The sequence below is a fragment of the Arvicanthis niloticus genome, chromosome 11 (genome assembly GCF_011762505.2).
Source record: "Arvicanthis niloticus isolate mArvNil1 chromosome 11, mArvNil1.pat.X, whole genome shotgun sequence".
Taxonomy (NCBI): domain Eukaryota; kingdom Metazoa; phylum Chordata; class Mammalia; order Rodentia; family Muridae; genus Arvicanthis; species Arvicanthis niloticus.
The window spans coordinates 858,707-875,921 of NC_047668.1; the positions used below are offsets into that span (position 1 = coordinate 858,707).

The window sequence follows — 17,215 nt, forward strand, 5'->3', positions numbered from 1 at the left end:
ACACATGTTTTGTGAGTTATTTTGAGACTGTCTGTTATTCATCATGCTTTTAAGTGTATTTGTTCATTTAAATATGGATTTACAGTGGGCTATAGTTAGTTATTTAAAGATTCAAATTAACTCAGATTTGGTCAGGTCAGGTGGAAACTCCAGTTTCACTTCTTTATTTCTGTCTTTCATTATTATTTTTTATTTAATAATTGAGACTTCATACCTTTTGGCCTTCATCTCTCATTTATCTCTCAAGACTCTGAACTCTTTGCTTCTATGAACATGATTCTTTTAAGTATGTAGTGTCTGTCTTTCAGGAGCACTCTATTTCAGCAGTAGACAATCTGTGTCCATCTTGTTCAATATGGCACTCTCTAAGCTTAGAATTAAGTGTTTCTCTTAAACAACAATAATAATAACAACAGAAACAAACCTTGAGCTCCTTTGCTGTAGGGAATGGTATTTAGAAACCCAAGATGTGAGCACTAGAGGAGCTCAGTGGCGTTGGAGGCACACCATCACACACACTATCACACCCACATGCGTGCGTACGTGAGCGTGCACACACACACACACACCATCACAGATGCACATACACACAATATACACGCACCATCACACATACATACTACTACCACATACACACATCCACCATTTTTCTCTCTCACACACACATCCACACATACTTACATCTATATACAACATCCTCTCTCTCTCTCTCTCTCTCTCTATCTCTCTCTCTCTCTCTCTCTCTCTCTCTCTCTCTCTCTCACACACACACACACACACACACACACACACACACGTTTCTCAGCTCTGTAATCCAGTCTATAAGATTTCACTTTAGTCTTCCCGTTTCATATGTGCAGCTGCCTTCTTTGGCATTGAAGAATCTGTCTTTATTTTTCTGAATGTCTTATTTGAGCAATTCTCTCATGTGTTATCAGTCTCTCAGTCTCTCCCCTCCCACTACTGTGGTAGGCACTCACTCACACTCTCAGTGTTAAGTGTCAGGTTGCCTTCTGATAGGTGTCTTCCCCACTCCTTCCCTCCCTCCCTCCCCTGCCCTCTCTCATGCTCATATATTAATTGATTTGTGTGTATCTCAGGCTCATATATTAATTGATTTGTGTGTATCTCAGGCTCTTATATTAATTGTATTTGTGTGTACCTGTGAGTTTATAAGCACCAAGTACATGCAGTGTCTACCAAGGGCAGGTGGCTTTGGGTTCCCTGGAGTTAAAGTTAGTTGTAAACTCCCTGATGTAAGTGCTGGGAAGTGAACCCAGGTCCTCTACAAGAGCACTAAGCACCTTCAACTGAGTCATCTCTCCAGCACCCATCCCCATGCCCCTTCTTAGAGAGCTCTGGTCCCAACACCCTGAACTGAACCACCATAACTTTTCACTCTGTACCTTGCAGGGGTTCCTACCTTAGGCCATCCTCTTCCTTCAGGGGCCTTAGACAGACTGTGAGAGACACTGAGCCCTCTCTGCAGCCCCTATACTGACTCTAACATTTAAGGGCAAAACCTACATTCAGTTTCATCAGCACTGACTGTAATGCATGGCCAGCTCCTAGATTTCACATGCTCTTCGATTACAGTTTTAGTACTAACTTTTTCAGTCTGTTGTCACCCTGCTTACTTGAGTTTGCAGTCATCTGAACTTCTTAGGACTTTTCTTTTTTCTAATTGGATATTATATTTACATTTGAGATTTTATCCCCTTACCCCATTCCCCCAGCCCCAGGAACTCCCTATCCCATCCCCCTCCTCTTGCTTCTATGAGGATGTGCCCCCACCTACCCCCCTACTCGATGTCCAACGTTCATGGGACCAAGGATCTCCTCTCCCATCTGTGCCCGACAAGGCCATCCTCTCCTACATATACAGATGGAGTCATGGGTCCCTCTCTATGTGCTCCCAGGCTGGTGGTTTAGACCCTGGGGAACTCTGGTTGGTTGGTATTGTTGCTCTCCTCATGGGGCCACAAACCCTTTCAGCTTCTTCAGTCTTCTAACTCCTCCATTGGGAAGCCCATGATCAGATCAATGGTTAGCTGTGAGCATCCGCCTCTCTGTGTGTCAGATTCTGGGAAACCTCTAAGGAGACAGCCATATCAGGCTGCTGTAAGCATGCACTTCCTGACATCCATATCAGCGTCTATCTTTGGTGACTGCACATGGGATGAATACCCAGGTGGAATGGTCTCCAGATGGCCCCTCCTTCAGTTTCTGTCCCACACTTTGTCTCCATATTTGCTCCCTTGGGTATTTTGTTACTCCTTCTAAGTAGGACCTAGGCATCCACACTTGGTCTTCCTTCATTATGAGCTTCATGTGGTCTGTTATTTGAATCTTGGCTATTTCAAGCTTTTGGGCTGATATCTGCTTACGAGTGAGTAAATACCATGTGTGTTCTTTTGTGATTGGGTTACCTCACTCAGGATGATATTTTCTAGTTCCATCCATTTACCTAAGAATTTCTCGAATTCATTATTTTCAATAGCTGAGTAATACTTCATTGTGTAAATGTACCACATTTTTTGTTTCCATTCCTCTGTTGAAGGACATCTGGGTTCTTTCCAGCTTCTGGCTATTATAAATAAGGCTTCTATGAACATAGTGGAGCATATATCCTTGTTATGTGTTGGAGCATCTTCTGGTATCAGTCCAAGATCTTCTGGCTTTTATAGTCTCTGGTGAAAAGTCTGGTGTAATTCTTATAGGTCTGCCTTTATATGTTACTTTACCTTTTCCCCTTACTACTTTTAGTATTTTTTCTTTGTTTTGTACATTTGATGTTTTGGTTATTATGTGACAGGAGGTATTTCTTTTCTGGTCTAGCCTATTTTTAGTTCTGTAGGCTTCTTGTATATTCATGGACATCTCTTTCTTTAGGTTAGGGAAATTTTCCTCTATAATTTTGTTAAAGATATTTACTAGCCCTTTAACTTGGGAGTCTTTACCCTCATCTATACCTATTATCCTTAGGTTTGGCCTTCTCTTTATGTCCTGAATTTCCTGGATGTTTTAGGTTAGGAGCTTTTTGCATTTTGCATTTTGCATTTTCTTTGACAGTTGTGTCAATGTTTTCTATGGCATCTTCTGCACATAAGATTCTCTCTTCTATCTCTTGTATTCTGTTGGTGATGCCTGCATCTGTGACTCCTGATCTCTTTCCTAGGTTTTCTATCTTCAGGGTAGTCTCCCTTTGAGATTTCTTTATTGTTTCTACTTCCATTTTTAGATCCCGGATAATTTTTCTTAATTTCTTCACCTGTTTGGTCGTGTTTTCTTGCAATTTTTTAAGGAATTTTTGCATTTCCTCTTTAAGGGATTCTACCTGTTTACCTGTGTTCTCCTGTACTTCTTTAAGGGAGTTATTTATGTCCTTCTTAAAGTCCTCTATCATTATCATGAGAAGTGATTTTAATTCTGAATCCTGCTTTTCCAGTGTGATGGTGTCCAGGGCTTGCTATGGTTGGAGAACTGGGTTGTGATGATGCCAAGTAACTTTGGTTTCTGTTGCTTACGTTCTTGTGCTTGCCTTCCTCCATCTGGTTAACTCTAGAGCTACCTGTACTCACTGTGTCTGACTGGAGCCTTTCTTTCCAGTTATCTTTCTTGTGTCAAAACTCCTCAGGGTCCAAATGTCTCTGTGATCCTGAGCTCTAGCTGCTCTGAGTGCACTGGCTCCTCTAGGATGTCTCAGGATATGGTCTCTTCACGGGAACAGAGCAGCTAGGTGTCTACCCCCAGCCACAAGGACCAAGCGAGGGGCTTGGAAGGGCCTTTAGGACTTTTCTAAGTGAGCTGCTTTTGATTTCTTCAGCTCCTGCTATGAATTTTAACATTTATCAGCATAACTCAAATTTAACCACAGAAAATTTCATATTGTTTTTAAAGTTATCACAATCAAGATACTCTAAAAAAAAATCTGGCATTCATTTTAGATATCCAGCGTTTGAACATATAGATAAGTTTGAGAACCTTTTTTCAGTTGAAATTGCCCAATAAAGGTATCTTAAAAGAGTAATACAAGGACTAGGATTTTAAACAAATTAAGATATGTATCTAGGTTTAAAACATACCACTGTTCTTCTGTTGTTTTATCCCATGTCCAGTTCAAGATCAGGATGTACGTGAAGAGCCAGCCAAAAACTAGGTATGACAGAACATGCTTGTAATCTTAGCACTCAAGGGCAGTAGGCAGGAGGATTGCTGCTAGTGTGAGGACAACCTAGTGTCCCCAGCCAATTCTCAGCTAACTCCAGGTTGCATATTAGTATTCTGTTTCAGAACAATAAAACAGCAGCACCCTCCCACCCCCACCCCCACCCCCACCCCCACCCCCAGGAACCCGCAAAAGCTAGATGGTGACTGTCGTAGGCTTTCTTGGAACTGCTCCTTTTTACCCTGGTAGCAAAAATAGCCATAAACAAATGAGCATGGGCTGTGTGCCAGCAAACTTCTTGAAAACACAGAGGGGCAGGATTTGGCGTGTGTACTGTAGTTTGCTGATCCCGGTTTCAGACTTCCTTTTCATAGTCTCCTGTTTGTCACAAGAGACAGTCATATGCTTAGCTAAAAAAAATGCAGATGACTGTATTTGTGATTCTGGTGATGGGAGTGAGTTAATGATTGTGTTTGACACAGGATGATCTGCAAATCTAAACGGGTTTCAAGAGCTCACAAACCATATGTTTAATAACCATTTGGGAAATCAGTATATTCTAGAGCTGTTTCATTTGCTAGACAAAAAAAACAAAAGAAAATATTTTTTACATTTAAAAATAAAAGCAGTATTTGACTGTTACAAAGTGTTCTGCATATCAGATTACTGAGAACAGTCACAGGAGAGAAGGTAGAACTCAATTTTCATCGTAACTGTCACTCTTGAGTCTAAACTGTGAGAGTGGAGCATATGTTAAGGGAGATGGCTGCTTCAGATGGGAGAGAAGGAGGGTGCTTCTCAGGAGAGGTTTAATTTGTCAGACCTCATGGAAGGAATCCAGTTGTCTGTCTTGTTCTTGCATGGTAATATTGCGTCTGTTTCAAAGCCTCCCTCCCCTCTCTCTCCCTCCTTTCCTTCTTCTCTATCTATCATCCATCCATCCATCAATCATTTGTTTGCAATACTAGGAATTGAGCCCACACACAGTAAGTGAGCTCTGTAGTGGAGTCACATCACTGGCCCTTTTTATTTTATTTTGATATGAGGTCTAACTGAAATTCCCAAGTTAGCTTCATGTTTGTCTTGGAAGTAGCTGAGTTATAAGATTGTTGTCGTGCCCAGCTTGACTTTGCTTGTTTGTTCTTGTTTTGAACATGACTTTAAAAATGCCTTATATTGTGCTGGATTGTTCGTTTGTTTTTCTGAGACAGGGTTTCTCTTCTGGCTGTTCCGGAACTCACTACATAGATCTGGTTGGCCTAGAACTCAGAGATCTGCCTGCGTGTCTCCCAAATGCTGGGATCAAAGGCATGGCCCATTACTGCTTAGCTATTGTGCTGTGTTTTCAGTCCCTGCAGTCATTGAAGCTTTAGAGTATGTTCCCGTTCTAATAGTTTGTAACATTTACACATATACAAACCCTTTAAGCAAACACTTTTTTTGTGTGTGCATGGTTTTTAATCCTTAGACAGCTATTGTCTAGTTAGGGAAAACATGAACAGAAATTTCAATGTATATTGGGCAGGTCTGTGATGCAGCAAGTCTTGACAGTGAGCCCACATCAGCCTTTCTTCTTTTTACATGGATCCTTTCAAGGACAGTATTTTGTAACAGTAACAGAAAACTGAGAAAAGGAATAATATAATACAATGCCAAACTCCTAAGTTTAAACCTCCAGGCAGGTATTGCATAGAAGATAGACGATTGCTAATAAGCAGTGAGAGTCAGGGAGACTCTGAAAAGCTGTGTGAGGTTTCCATTTGCACTAAGTTCTGGAGACTGGGTGAGGATTGACTCTGTGAAGAAGATTTTAGACAGGAATGCAGGAAAGTGAGCGGACTGCAAAGGATGTATGAGTTAAGAGGCAGCAGGACTGGGGAGTGATACAAGGGTATTGGCAAGTTGGTGATGGTAAGTTGAAAGAGTAACAAATAATTTTACAAATCTAAAAATCTCACATAAAAATAATCTAAATTTCAGACTTTGTTCAAAAAGAAAATACTTAGTATTGAACAGTAAAATTTTATTTTATATGTATATTCCTTCCACTTTGCCCTGATTTTTGTTGTTTCTTATATAAGAAACACTATACAACACCTGACTGACCCCTTTAACATTTAAACTTAGGAGTTAGGTATTGTGCTATATTATATATTAGTCCTTCTTAGTTTTCTGTTAATGTTACAAAATGCTGTCCTTGAGAAGATCAACATAAAAAGAAGTAAGGCCATGTGGGCTCATTGTCAAGGCTTGCTTGCACCTGGTACTTGGACTGTGGTCAGAGAACAAGGCAAAGTGAGCTGCTTACTGTATGGTGACCAGGACACAAACTGAGAGAGTAAGGTGTGGGGTCCAGTACCCACATATACCATACTATGCCAGTGATTTATTCCCAATAGTTTCATGGCTAGGGACCAGATCTATAACACATGACCTTTAGGGAAAGCTGGATTCGAACCGGGAGGGAAAGAACAAAGGGCACGGGCTCACCCTCTGCAGGCTGGCACCTAAGCCGCTGCGCCACCACTGGCTTGCTAAGGAAGGCAGGATTCTTTATTCATTACTGTAATTCACCAAGAGCTGGTACAGTTTCTGGTGACAGGCAGACACTTTGCTGAATGAATGAATGTTATCTTTTATTACAATAAATTTCTCTCATCTGAAAGGACTTTTTTTCAAAGACATACCTTTCTTCTTTCCCCCTGAACTCTTAAAAAATTAAAATTGTTTAGTGTTTATATAGGTAATTCATGTGGAGGTCTGAGAACAACCTGTGGAAGTTGGCTCTCTTCTTCCCCCATGTGAGTTCTGGGAACCAGACTCACATTGTCAGGCTTGGGGACTAGCAGCCTGATGAGCCATCTTGTCAGCTCTTTCCCCTTTTAAAAACAGTAGAATATATTCATTTTTATTTGTGTGAGTATTTTACCTGCTTGTATGCATGTGCTTGGTGCCTGCAAAGGTCAAAAGACGGAACTGAAATGCACCTTGATCATTTGCACCTCCAACCCCCAAGGGAGCCCCAGCTCCTCCCTCCCTTTCCTTCAGGTATCCCCAGTGTATCTCCTCCCCCACTCACATCCATCTTGAACTCTTTTTTAAAAATAACTTTTATTTATGTGTATATGTGTATACCTACATCAGTTTCTGTGCACCATGTGCACCCAGAGTGGCTAAAGGGTACCAGATCCTTTGGAGCTCATGTTACAGGTGGTTGTGAGCCACTTGGTGTTGGTGCTGGGAATTGGACCTGGGTCCTCTGCAAAACCAGGAAGCATTCCTAACCACCAAGCCATTTTATAGCCCTTTCCTGAACTTTTAGTAGTACTTTTCAATCAGTTTTGAATATATAGTTAACTAGGTCCAATAAAAAAAAAACTGTTAAAGTATATAGTCACCTTATTTCCATTGCCTTTGATTTATGAATAGTCTTGCCTATTGGCTGACACTTGCACACTGTGTGCACATGTGTACATACAAATACACATGCATAAAGTAATAATGACCAAAAGATGTTTGAGACACCTTTGCAAAAGGAAGGAAAGTAACTGTACATTCCTGATTTGTACTTTTCAGGTTTTGATGGACATGTTTGATCAGGATGATGATATAGGCTTAGTTTCTCTCTGTGAAGATGAACCTTGTTCTTCTGGTGAGCTAAACTACTACGACCTTGTCAGAACTGAAATTGCAGAAGAAAGACAGTATCTACGGGAACTGAATATGATCATTAAAGTATTCCGGGAAGCCTTTCTTTCGGACAGAAAGTTGTTCAAGCCTTCTGTAAGTACTTTGGGTGCTTTAAATTCTGTGTATATCCCTCAAGCAACTAGCAGGTTAAAATCCATATTAGTGTGTTATTTACCTCACTGCTGTATAAAAGTGTTCTTTCATGTATCTCTGAACTTTAAACCCATCCAAATTGTTACACAGATATAAGTACTGTGGCAAGAGATTCAAGAGGAGGGGTTTTCAGTGGAAGGATATTTTCTGCTGCACAGTAACAGGCTAGTCAGATGTAGTGGCCTGGAACTTACTAAGTAGTCCAGACTGACTTTGAACTCACAGAAATCCACCTGTTTCTGCCTTAATAGTGCTCAGATTAAAGGTGTGTGCCACCAAGCTCAGCTAACTGAGAATTTTGTTTTAATTTTAAAAATTATTTATTTTACGCATGAGTGTTTTGCCTGCATGTGTGTCTGTGCACCAGATGTGTCCCTTGTTACTATGGAGGAAAGAAGAGGACACTGAGTCCTCTGTCACTAGAGTTATAGATGATTGTGAGCTGTCATGTAGGTGCTGGAAAATAAACCTAGTCCTCCAGAAAAGCAGCTGGTTCTCTTCATCATTGAGCCGTCTCTCCAGTCCCAGCAGCAGGAAATTTACAAGAGAACATTTTATAAGAACCCCAAGAGAAGAATCAAAAGCAGTGGTCTTCTGTTTGCAGACAGAATGGGGATGGGATGAGTGGCCTGGATTCAAACTGCCTTTGCCCTCTTTTTTTCTCTGAATTGTCTAAAGCCAGTTCCTCAGGTATGGATTCCTCATGCCTATAGGCCAAGAATTCAGGATACAGAGGCAGGAAGATTGCGAGTTGCAGGCCTACCTAAGTTACAGAGTGAAATACTGTCTCAAAGTAAAAAAATGAAAACCAAGTCAATCCTAAGAAATCCAGCTACAGAAACAGGCTTCTTTTCTTTTCCTTTTCTTTTCCTTTCTTTTCTTTTGCAATGGTTTGGCTTTCTCTAAGTATGTTTGACCTATATTTTAAAAATATTTAGTCTTGAGCTTAACTATTTTATGCCTCCTAGGTTCTTCCCCCCATCCCGATCTGCAATGATTTTATGACCAAAACTCATAAACATTGATCCATTTGTAATCCAGCAACACAGCCCCAGAGTCACGTAATTTCAAAACATTCATTTAGACAGCATCTGATTCTATCCATTGCTACTGTTTATGGCAGGATAAAAATCAGCTTCCATAGTACAGATCTAATGAGAAGAAATGCACATTTAGGCCTGAGATATACATGGTAGAGAAAGAGCACAGAATGCTACTCGCTCTAACCATATTCCATTTGAACAGTCTAAGGACTTAATTACATAGACAGACTCTGAAGTGTGTGATTATGCCCTCAATTTTAAAAACAGTAAACATTTTAACACATATACTGATTAATGCATAAAATGTAGCGCCACCAAATATGTGCAAAAACTTCAGGGATTCAATATAAAAATTCAGGTTCATGTTTAAGCACAGTATTTCAACTCATCATCTGAGAGAAAATTGTACTTATGGGCAGAGATCATATAGGCATGCTTTTCTGAGGATATGTTATAAAACTACCATAGTTAATACTTAATATTGCCTTAACATTTCTAAGTCACAGAAAATGATCTTTGATTGCCAGTACAATAAATTATGAGAATATTTTACTTCCTGCTCACTAGTAACCAAACATACATAAAACAGATTCAAACAAATATTTAGAATCAATTATTTTGCATAAACAAACATTTCTGAGATTTTAAGATTTGTGTCTGAGCACACAGTACTACAATGTTGGCTGCATCAAATAAATAGAAAGTCATTGAGAAAGTTCAACAATCAAGAGGCTGTATTGCATTTAAGATGGAACGCTGGCTATCTATACATACAAGGGGACATCAATGAGGGATACTTCCCATTCTAGGTCTTTCCACGCGGCAAAGCTCATGAGCTTACCGTTCTGACATTTAAAATGAACACAAATAGCGTTACTCTTTTATCCTTTGGTTCCCAATGACAAATAATGAATGCAGTTTCTGGATCAGTTCCTCCTAGGTTCTTTACTACAATAACTTATACAAATAACCAGGCACAGCCTCTGGGCGACACCTCCAGGCTCAGCTGTCTGAATGCTTCAGGACTCACAGCTTTTACTCTTTTCCATAAGAATGATTCAAATGATAATTTAAGGTGCTTTAGTTGAACTTGACTTGTTTGTTTTGCATGAATTTTTAGTTTAATGATGTTGCTACCTCCTGCTGGATATGCCTAAGTGTAGTCAGGATTTTTCTAAATACCATTCAATTTTGTTTAGTTAACATAAATGTGACACAGCTAGGGCAGACATCATCTCTGCCTTTCTAGTGTAAAGTGGTGATGAGTTTGTTAAATTCATTATCACACTTGGGCTTGAATTTGAATTCTACCATACAATAAACTGATTTTCTATGACAGTATGAAGAATAAGAGGAGCAAACAATGCAGTTGGTCAGTGTCTTCTTTGCCTTGCCTGTACCCTGCCATTTCCTTTTCATTGGAGTAACAAGGATGTGATAGACAGTTTCTGTTATACTGAAGGTTCAAAGAAAAAATTCCTTTTGTCTCCATCTCTGTATCTACTATAAACTTTTTTTTGACATAGAATACACTAAAAACTATTAAGTTAAAGACTAAGGTCAGAATAGTTCTTGACAAATGTTGGAAAATAAATAAATGAGTTAAAATTAATCTCAGTTACAAGAAATGTAGCCTGGGCAAATGCTCTGGCTCCTTGGTACCTCTGCTCTCATCTGTCACACAGGGATGTTGAGGGTTCCCGTCCAGTAAGAGTACATGAATAGTATAAGATTTGAGGATTATGAGTTCAAGCTATCTAGAATTTATATTTTCTAGTGTATTTATTATCTCTGATCTAAGAGATTCTTAAGAAATTGCCTTTGTATTCATGATTGACTTTTACTGTGCATACACATGCACACACATATGGAGATAAGAGGACTGCCGCTGGGAATAGGCTCTTTCCTTCACTGTGTGTGTCTAGGGATGGAATTCAATGGCCGTTGCCAGCTAAGCCGTCTTACTACCCCTTTCCTTTTGAGACAGGCTCTGTCTGTGAACCTGCAGCTCATTTATTGTGCTTGGCTGGGTGGCTTGTGAGCACCAGGGATCACTTGACTCTATTCCTCCAGTCCATGGCCACAAATGCACACCGACCCACCTGGCTTTCACTGAATGCTGGGTCTGAACTCAGGCCGTCTTCTGTAGTAGTCACTGGCTCAGATGCCTCAGCTCGCTTCCCTATCTTGTAGTAATGTGTAAACATGATTCTCAATCTTATATGCCTTAACTGTTTTTTTTTTTTTCTTTTTTAGGAAATTGAAAAGATTTTCAGTAACATTTCAGATATACATGAATTGACTGTGAAACTTTTAGGTTTAATTGAAGACACGGTAGAAATGACAGATGAAAGTAGTCCTCATCCATTAGCTGGTAGCTGTTTTGAAGATTTAGCAGAGGTAAGTATATAAAGCCACTCTAAACTGTCATTAAAGTCCTAAAAATTGTATCAAGAAATTTCATATTATATTTTTTGTGAAATTTAAAGGTACTGCTGACTACTATAAAATACTCCAGATTCAGTTATAACTTTAGTAGTACTTTGTGTTTGCAGCTTTGAACTTACCACTGATGCTCCAGCCTCTCAGGTAGCTAAGATGCAAAAGTGTGCTGATGCCCAGCTACTGAAACTTTCTTTATAGTGTCCTTATGCTAGCATTTATTGTAAAAGCTCATATACTAAAGTAATAATGCATACGAATTATTTAATACTAAGTACATTTAAGGTAAAAGAAATAATTTATTGATATTATTCTCTAGCTTTTGGGGATTTTAGACTTGATTTTTAAACGTCAAAAGGCTTTTTTCAAAGTAAAATCTTATTTTGTTCTTTTAAATTATAAAAGTGATATGTATATATTTAAAATTGTCCAAAATTAAATATAAAGATGACCACTATAACATAAAATTTGTCCTTTTTTAAATATTGTTTATTTTATATGTTTGGGTATTTTCCCTACATGTATGTCCATGCACCACATATATGCAGTACCCATGGAGGCCAGAGGAGGGTGTTGGATCCGCTGAGACTGGAGTTACAAACAGTTGTGAACCACCATGTGGTGATGAGATTGAACCCAGGTCTTCTGGAAGAGCAGCTAATCCTCTTAACCACTAAGCTATCTCTCCAGGATCCTATATTTATCCTTATATAAATATTCTCTGTGCATTTTATAGAGCTATGTGCATATTTGCAAGAATAATGTTCTCTTGTTTTATAATGTCTTTTATTCTATCATATTTTTCATGTTAGTAAATATATATTATTTGTGTATCATTATGCACGAGAATATATATTGTTCTTAGAGTTCCTCTTCTGTGTCCTCTTTAGACATCTTGGCATAATCACTGGCTGTTTCCCCCTAAGGAAATTGTCTCTTTAAAAGTGTTGCTTTTAGATTTCTTATACAAAAATCACTGACTTCCATAATCTCTGCCTATATTTTCTGAAAATAGAGATCATTTTTATTATTCCCTTTTTGTTACTGAGTATTAGTTTGTCTTTGTTTCTGATTTTTGAAACACAGAGTCCTGCTGTGTATCCCATTCTGGCCTTGAACATTTAGTCTGCGTATGTCAGCCTCCTGAGCATGGTGTTACAGGCCTGAGTCCCAGTGCCTGGTTCAGCCTTGGTTTTTAATAATCTAGTTTATATTTTGATAGTAATTTATGGTCTCATTAATTTGCTATGCCCTAAAAAGGTTCTTTGCTTCTAAAAATGTTGTATTATTTTTATTTTTAATTTTGAATATATAAGAAAATAACATTTGAATGTTAATCACTTTTTTATTAGATTTATTTATTTGTGTACATGTGTGTTTATGCATGCATGCATTTATGTGTGTGCATGTGGAGACCAGAGAACAATTTACAAGAGTTGGTTCTCTTTTCTACCCTACAGGTCCCAGGAACCGGTTAAGTCATTAGGCTTGGTGGCAAGCTACTTTGTCTGCTGAGCCATCCCACCAACCCCATTTTAATGATTGTAAATGTGTAGTATCTAAATTTTTAATATTATAACAGTGGTCATAATCACTGTTTATTTCCAAAAATAATTCATCATCCCAAATAAAAACAAAAACCTCCCAATGAACAATAATAGCACTCTCTCCCAATGTTAGTGCATGTCAGAGCATCATTCCTTCCTTTGGATGAGTGATGTTCTGACACATGCCCTGCCTTGTTAGAACATCCCTAAGCCGCAGATCCAAAGTCTGACATGTTCTGAAGTTCAATAACCAGGGCCTGAACTAAGTAATTTAGGTTTTTAGGACATTCTGGGGACACACACACACACACACACACACACATAATATTTCTATAATAGCATTTATATAACTATTTATATAAATTTATAAATAATATTTATATAACATATAAATATTCCAAAACCCAAAAAACTCTAAAATTTGAAACACTTCTGTTCTTGAAACATTTCTCAGAGGGAGTACCCAGAATGCATCATGTTTGTTATTCTCTCACTTTTAAGAACGCTGTTTAATGCTTGGGGTTTTCAGGCACTGAGGATATATTTAAGTATGAGAATACTGGCTCACATGGCAAGTATGTTTTATTTTTTGAAGTACCGACAAGTTGCTTTTTATGGGCTGTACTATTTTAACATTCCCAGCAGTGGACAGGGGTTCTGCTTTCTCAGCATCTGCTAAAACATGTTGGTACATGTTTATTTTCCACTCCATAAAACAGACAAAACCCCCTATTTTTTTCTTTTAAAATGTATTTATTGGGGCTGGAAAGATGGCTCAGTCGTTAAGAGCACTGACTGTTCTTCCAGGCGTCTTGAGTTCAATTCCCAGCAACTACATGGTGGCTCACAACTATCTGTAATGGGATTTGGTGCCTCCTTCTGGTGTGTCTGAAGACAGATACTGTGTATTCACATATATAAAATAAATAAATCTTTTTAAAATTTTTTAAAAATGTATTTATTTATGTCTGTGTGTAAGCATGTATGTCAGTGCACCACATCTGTGCCTGGCACCTGAGGAGGCCAAAAGAGGTTGTAAAATTCTTCGAGACTAGCAATGCAGATGATTATGGCAGCATGTGGGTACTAAGAACTTAACTCTGGTCCTGGAAGAACAGCCGGTGCTCTTAACTTCTGGATCATCTTCCAGTCCCTATTTTGTATTCTGAAGGTATAGAAAGGAAATAAATCTCTTAGATCTAATTAATTAAACTTTAGGATTATTAATCATTCTTAGATAACTGGAATTTTTATAAATATGAACATTAGACAGTTTAAGCAGTTTCTGTGTTACTAGTTTACTATGTATTTACTCTTACAATTTTGGAAACTATAAATAAGACAAAGATACTGATTTTGCTTTCTTTAAGAGTATAATTTAGTAAATTTATTTCAACCTAGGCAGGTTTTTGCATTTATAGCTTTTTTTTTTTTTTTTTTTTACATAGAAATGAACTTTAAATGTTCTAGGAATAAAATGTACATTTTAATAATAAATAGTTGGGTACCATAAAATCAGTCATTTAGTCTTAAGGCCTGTTACTGCTTATCTATTGCTTAAGGTCCATTAATTAATAGATAATTAATTAATTAATGTTAAAAAAAAAATCCCCTGTAACCATAACTGTTATTTTTCCTGAAAAGTAGAGAGAAGTGGTAAGACCTAGTTGGAAACATGAAGAAGTTATTGCCATTAAGTAATTTGTATTATATTAGTGTAAAATATGTTTTCCTTATGCCTAACACATTACAAACCTTTTAAAAATAGGAGCAAGCTTTTGATCCCTACGAAACACTATCACAGGACATTCTTGCGCCGGAGTTTAATGATTACTTCAGCAAGTTGATGGCCAGACCTGCAGTTGCTCTACATTTTCAGGTAAACTTGAATTCAATGTTGTTATCATTTTTAGTCATAAAATAAGTATTTTATTATTTTTTAAAGAAAGTGGGAATAATTCCCATCAGTCCTTTTAAACTCTGTGTGTGTCTGTGTACGTCTGTGTGTGTGCATGTGTGCATGTGCGTGCATGTGTGTATGTGTGTGTGTGTGCGCGCACACGAGTGTGTGTGCATGTGTGAATAGGACACAACTTCAGTTGTCCTTTAGGTTCTGTCCACCTTTTTGTTTGAGACAGTCTCTCACTGGCCTGGAATATACTAAGTAGGCTGGGTTGGCTGGCCAGCAAGTCTAAGGGTCTAACTCTTCACCTCCCAAATACTGGGCCTGTAAGCACAGGTCACCATGCCCAGCTTTCTTTGCATGAGTCCTGGGGTCTAACTCAAGTCCTGGTGCTTCCAAGAAAAGCAGCCTCTGTCTTGAGTTCTTTCAGTATGTTCTTCATGTGCATCATCCACACGTAGTGACCGTGGACTCCATAATGATTTAGGCAGGGATGGAGAGAGATGAAGCTGGAAAGCTACTTTAGTGTCTGTAGGAGAATGATTGGGAGAAATCAATAGTTCAGAATAACTTGGTATATAACAATAATCATTTATCAGTCGAACAGTTTAAAGGAAGTTCAAGAGATGGCTCAGCCTCAAGAATGCTTGCTGGCCTTACAGAGAACTGGAGTTCAGTTCCTGGCACCTATACTGGGTGGCTCAGAACTGTCTGTAAGTCCAGCTCCAGGGGATCTGACAACCCCTTTTCTGGACTCCATGGGCATCCTCCCCCCAAATAAAAAATGAAATCTTCTTTTCAAAGGAGATAAATACCTTATAAAAGGTACAAATGTTTCTAAGAAACATAAGCTGAAAATAGAGAATGAGGGAGAATTAATTGCAGCCGCACTCACCACCATTGACAGTGAAGGCTTTGCTGGCATAGCCAGCCTTGACTGCCTGTTAGTTATGGGGCCATCTTTGGGAATGGCTCCTCCTTCCTAGCATAGAACTGTGGTCAGATCTGTGTGCTCCTAAGACAAGCACACAAGTACACAGACTTTCCGTCACTTTAGCTGTTCTCCCATTGTTCACTGTGCAATCAGCTGTCCTGATGCAAGTTTTCAGTTCTTCCTGTGTCCTAACCAAGTTACAACACTAGCAACTACCTGGGACAAAACTTACTTGCCATGTCCAGAGAGTATTTTAGTTAAGTAGTATTTGTTAGGCCTCTTCTTGCCCCTTGGCTCCCATAATACAATTTCTCCTCATTTCTGCCATCTCTGGTTTCTTTTTAGTCTCCCTGATTGTTGTTTTTCCCAAGTTCTGTTATCAAGTCCTTCTTCAGTGCTCCTATGCTGGCCTTGGTGGTGTGTGTGTGTGTGTGTGTGTGTGTGTGTGTGTGTGTGTTCGTTCCTAGAGACTCGGCCTATCTTCTAGACTAATACTCTACTACTAAGCTACACCCACAGTTATTTTTCATGTTTGTATTTGAGATAGGGTGTAACTATATTTCACAGCATAAGCTGGTCTCGATTTTATAATCCATCTATCTTGACCTCCTGAGTAGCCAGTGTTACAGATGTGCACAACCACACCTAATGTAAATCTGAATGACTTCTTCTGAATGTCTTCTCTCTGCCAACTTTAATGTGAATACCCTGCATTAACTTCTTCTAATTTACTATTCTCTGAAATATATCAATGTAGAATAAAAATTTCATTTAATTCTTAAAACTTCAAACTGTGATTTTAAAAGTCAAGTATAATTCATATAAACCATAAAGTAAACATTAGCTGGGCAGCCTTTATCTAAGAACCTGGCACACAAATACACCAAGAACATAGTTCTTGTTTTGTTTTTATTTTATTAGAAAGTCTGAGCTGTGTTTGCAGCTTGGTGGTAGAGCCTTACTCAATGTAATGTATAAAATCCTGTTTTTGATTTCTAGGTCAAAATCAAAACAAAACAAAGAGTTAATAAACATCAGGAAGTCTTTTCTGTGATATTTGAATCTATAGACTCTGGGAAGGGAGTTCTAGGGGTCAGACCCAGTGCCTTGTGTACACCTAGCAAATTGTACATCATAGTCCCTAGGATCTGATTTTGTAAGTTATTGCTACAGGTAACCATGAAATTAAGAGTTAGAGAAGATCATTTTTTTTTTTTTAGGTCAAGCTTATCTGTAGTATATTAACTTTAAAGCATCATTCAGTTGAAATAGTGCATCATTAAAAAGAAAACAAAATACATTGTAGAAACTGTGTAGTGAAGAATCAGGCTTGTG

General features: G+C 38.5%; 1 protein-coding gene across 2 annotated transcripts in view; it reads left to right on the plus strand.

Moving 5' to 3' along the window:
* The window catches only part of Sos2 (SOS Ras/Rho guanine nucleotide exchange factor 2), a 95,882-nt gene that overhangs the window by 35,428 nt on the left and 43,239 nt on the right, over nucleotides 1-17,215 (plus strand). For both annotated transcript variants that reach the window (XM_034513816.2, XM_034513818.2), the window contains exons 5-7: nucleotides 7,745-7,951; nucleotides 11,311-11,454; nucleotides 14,812-14,922. In XM_034513816.2, coding sequence (XP_034369707.1) covers nucleotides 7,745-7,951; nucleotides 11,311-11,454; nucleotides 14,812-14,922 — 462 coding nt within the window. The remainder of the gene's footprint in view (nucleotides 1-7,744; nucleotides 7,952-11,310; nucleotides 11,455-14,811; nucleotides 14,923-17,215) is intronic.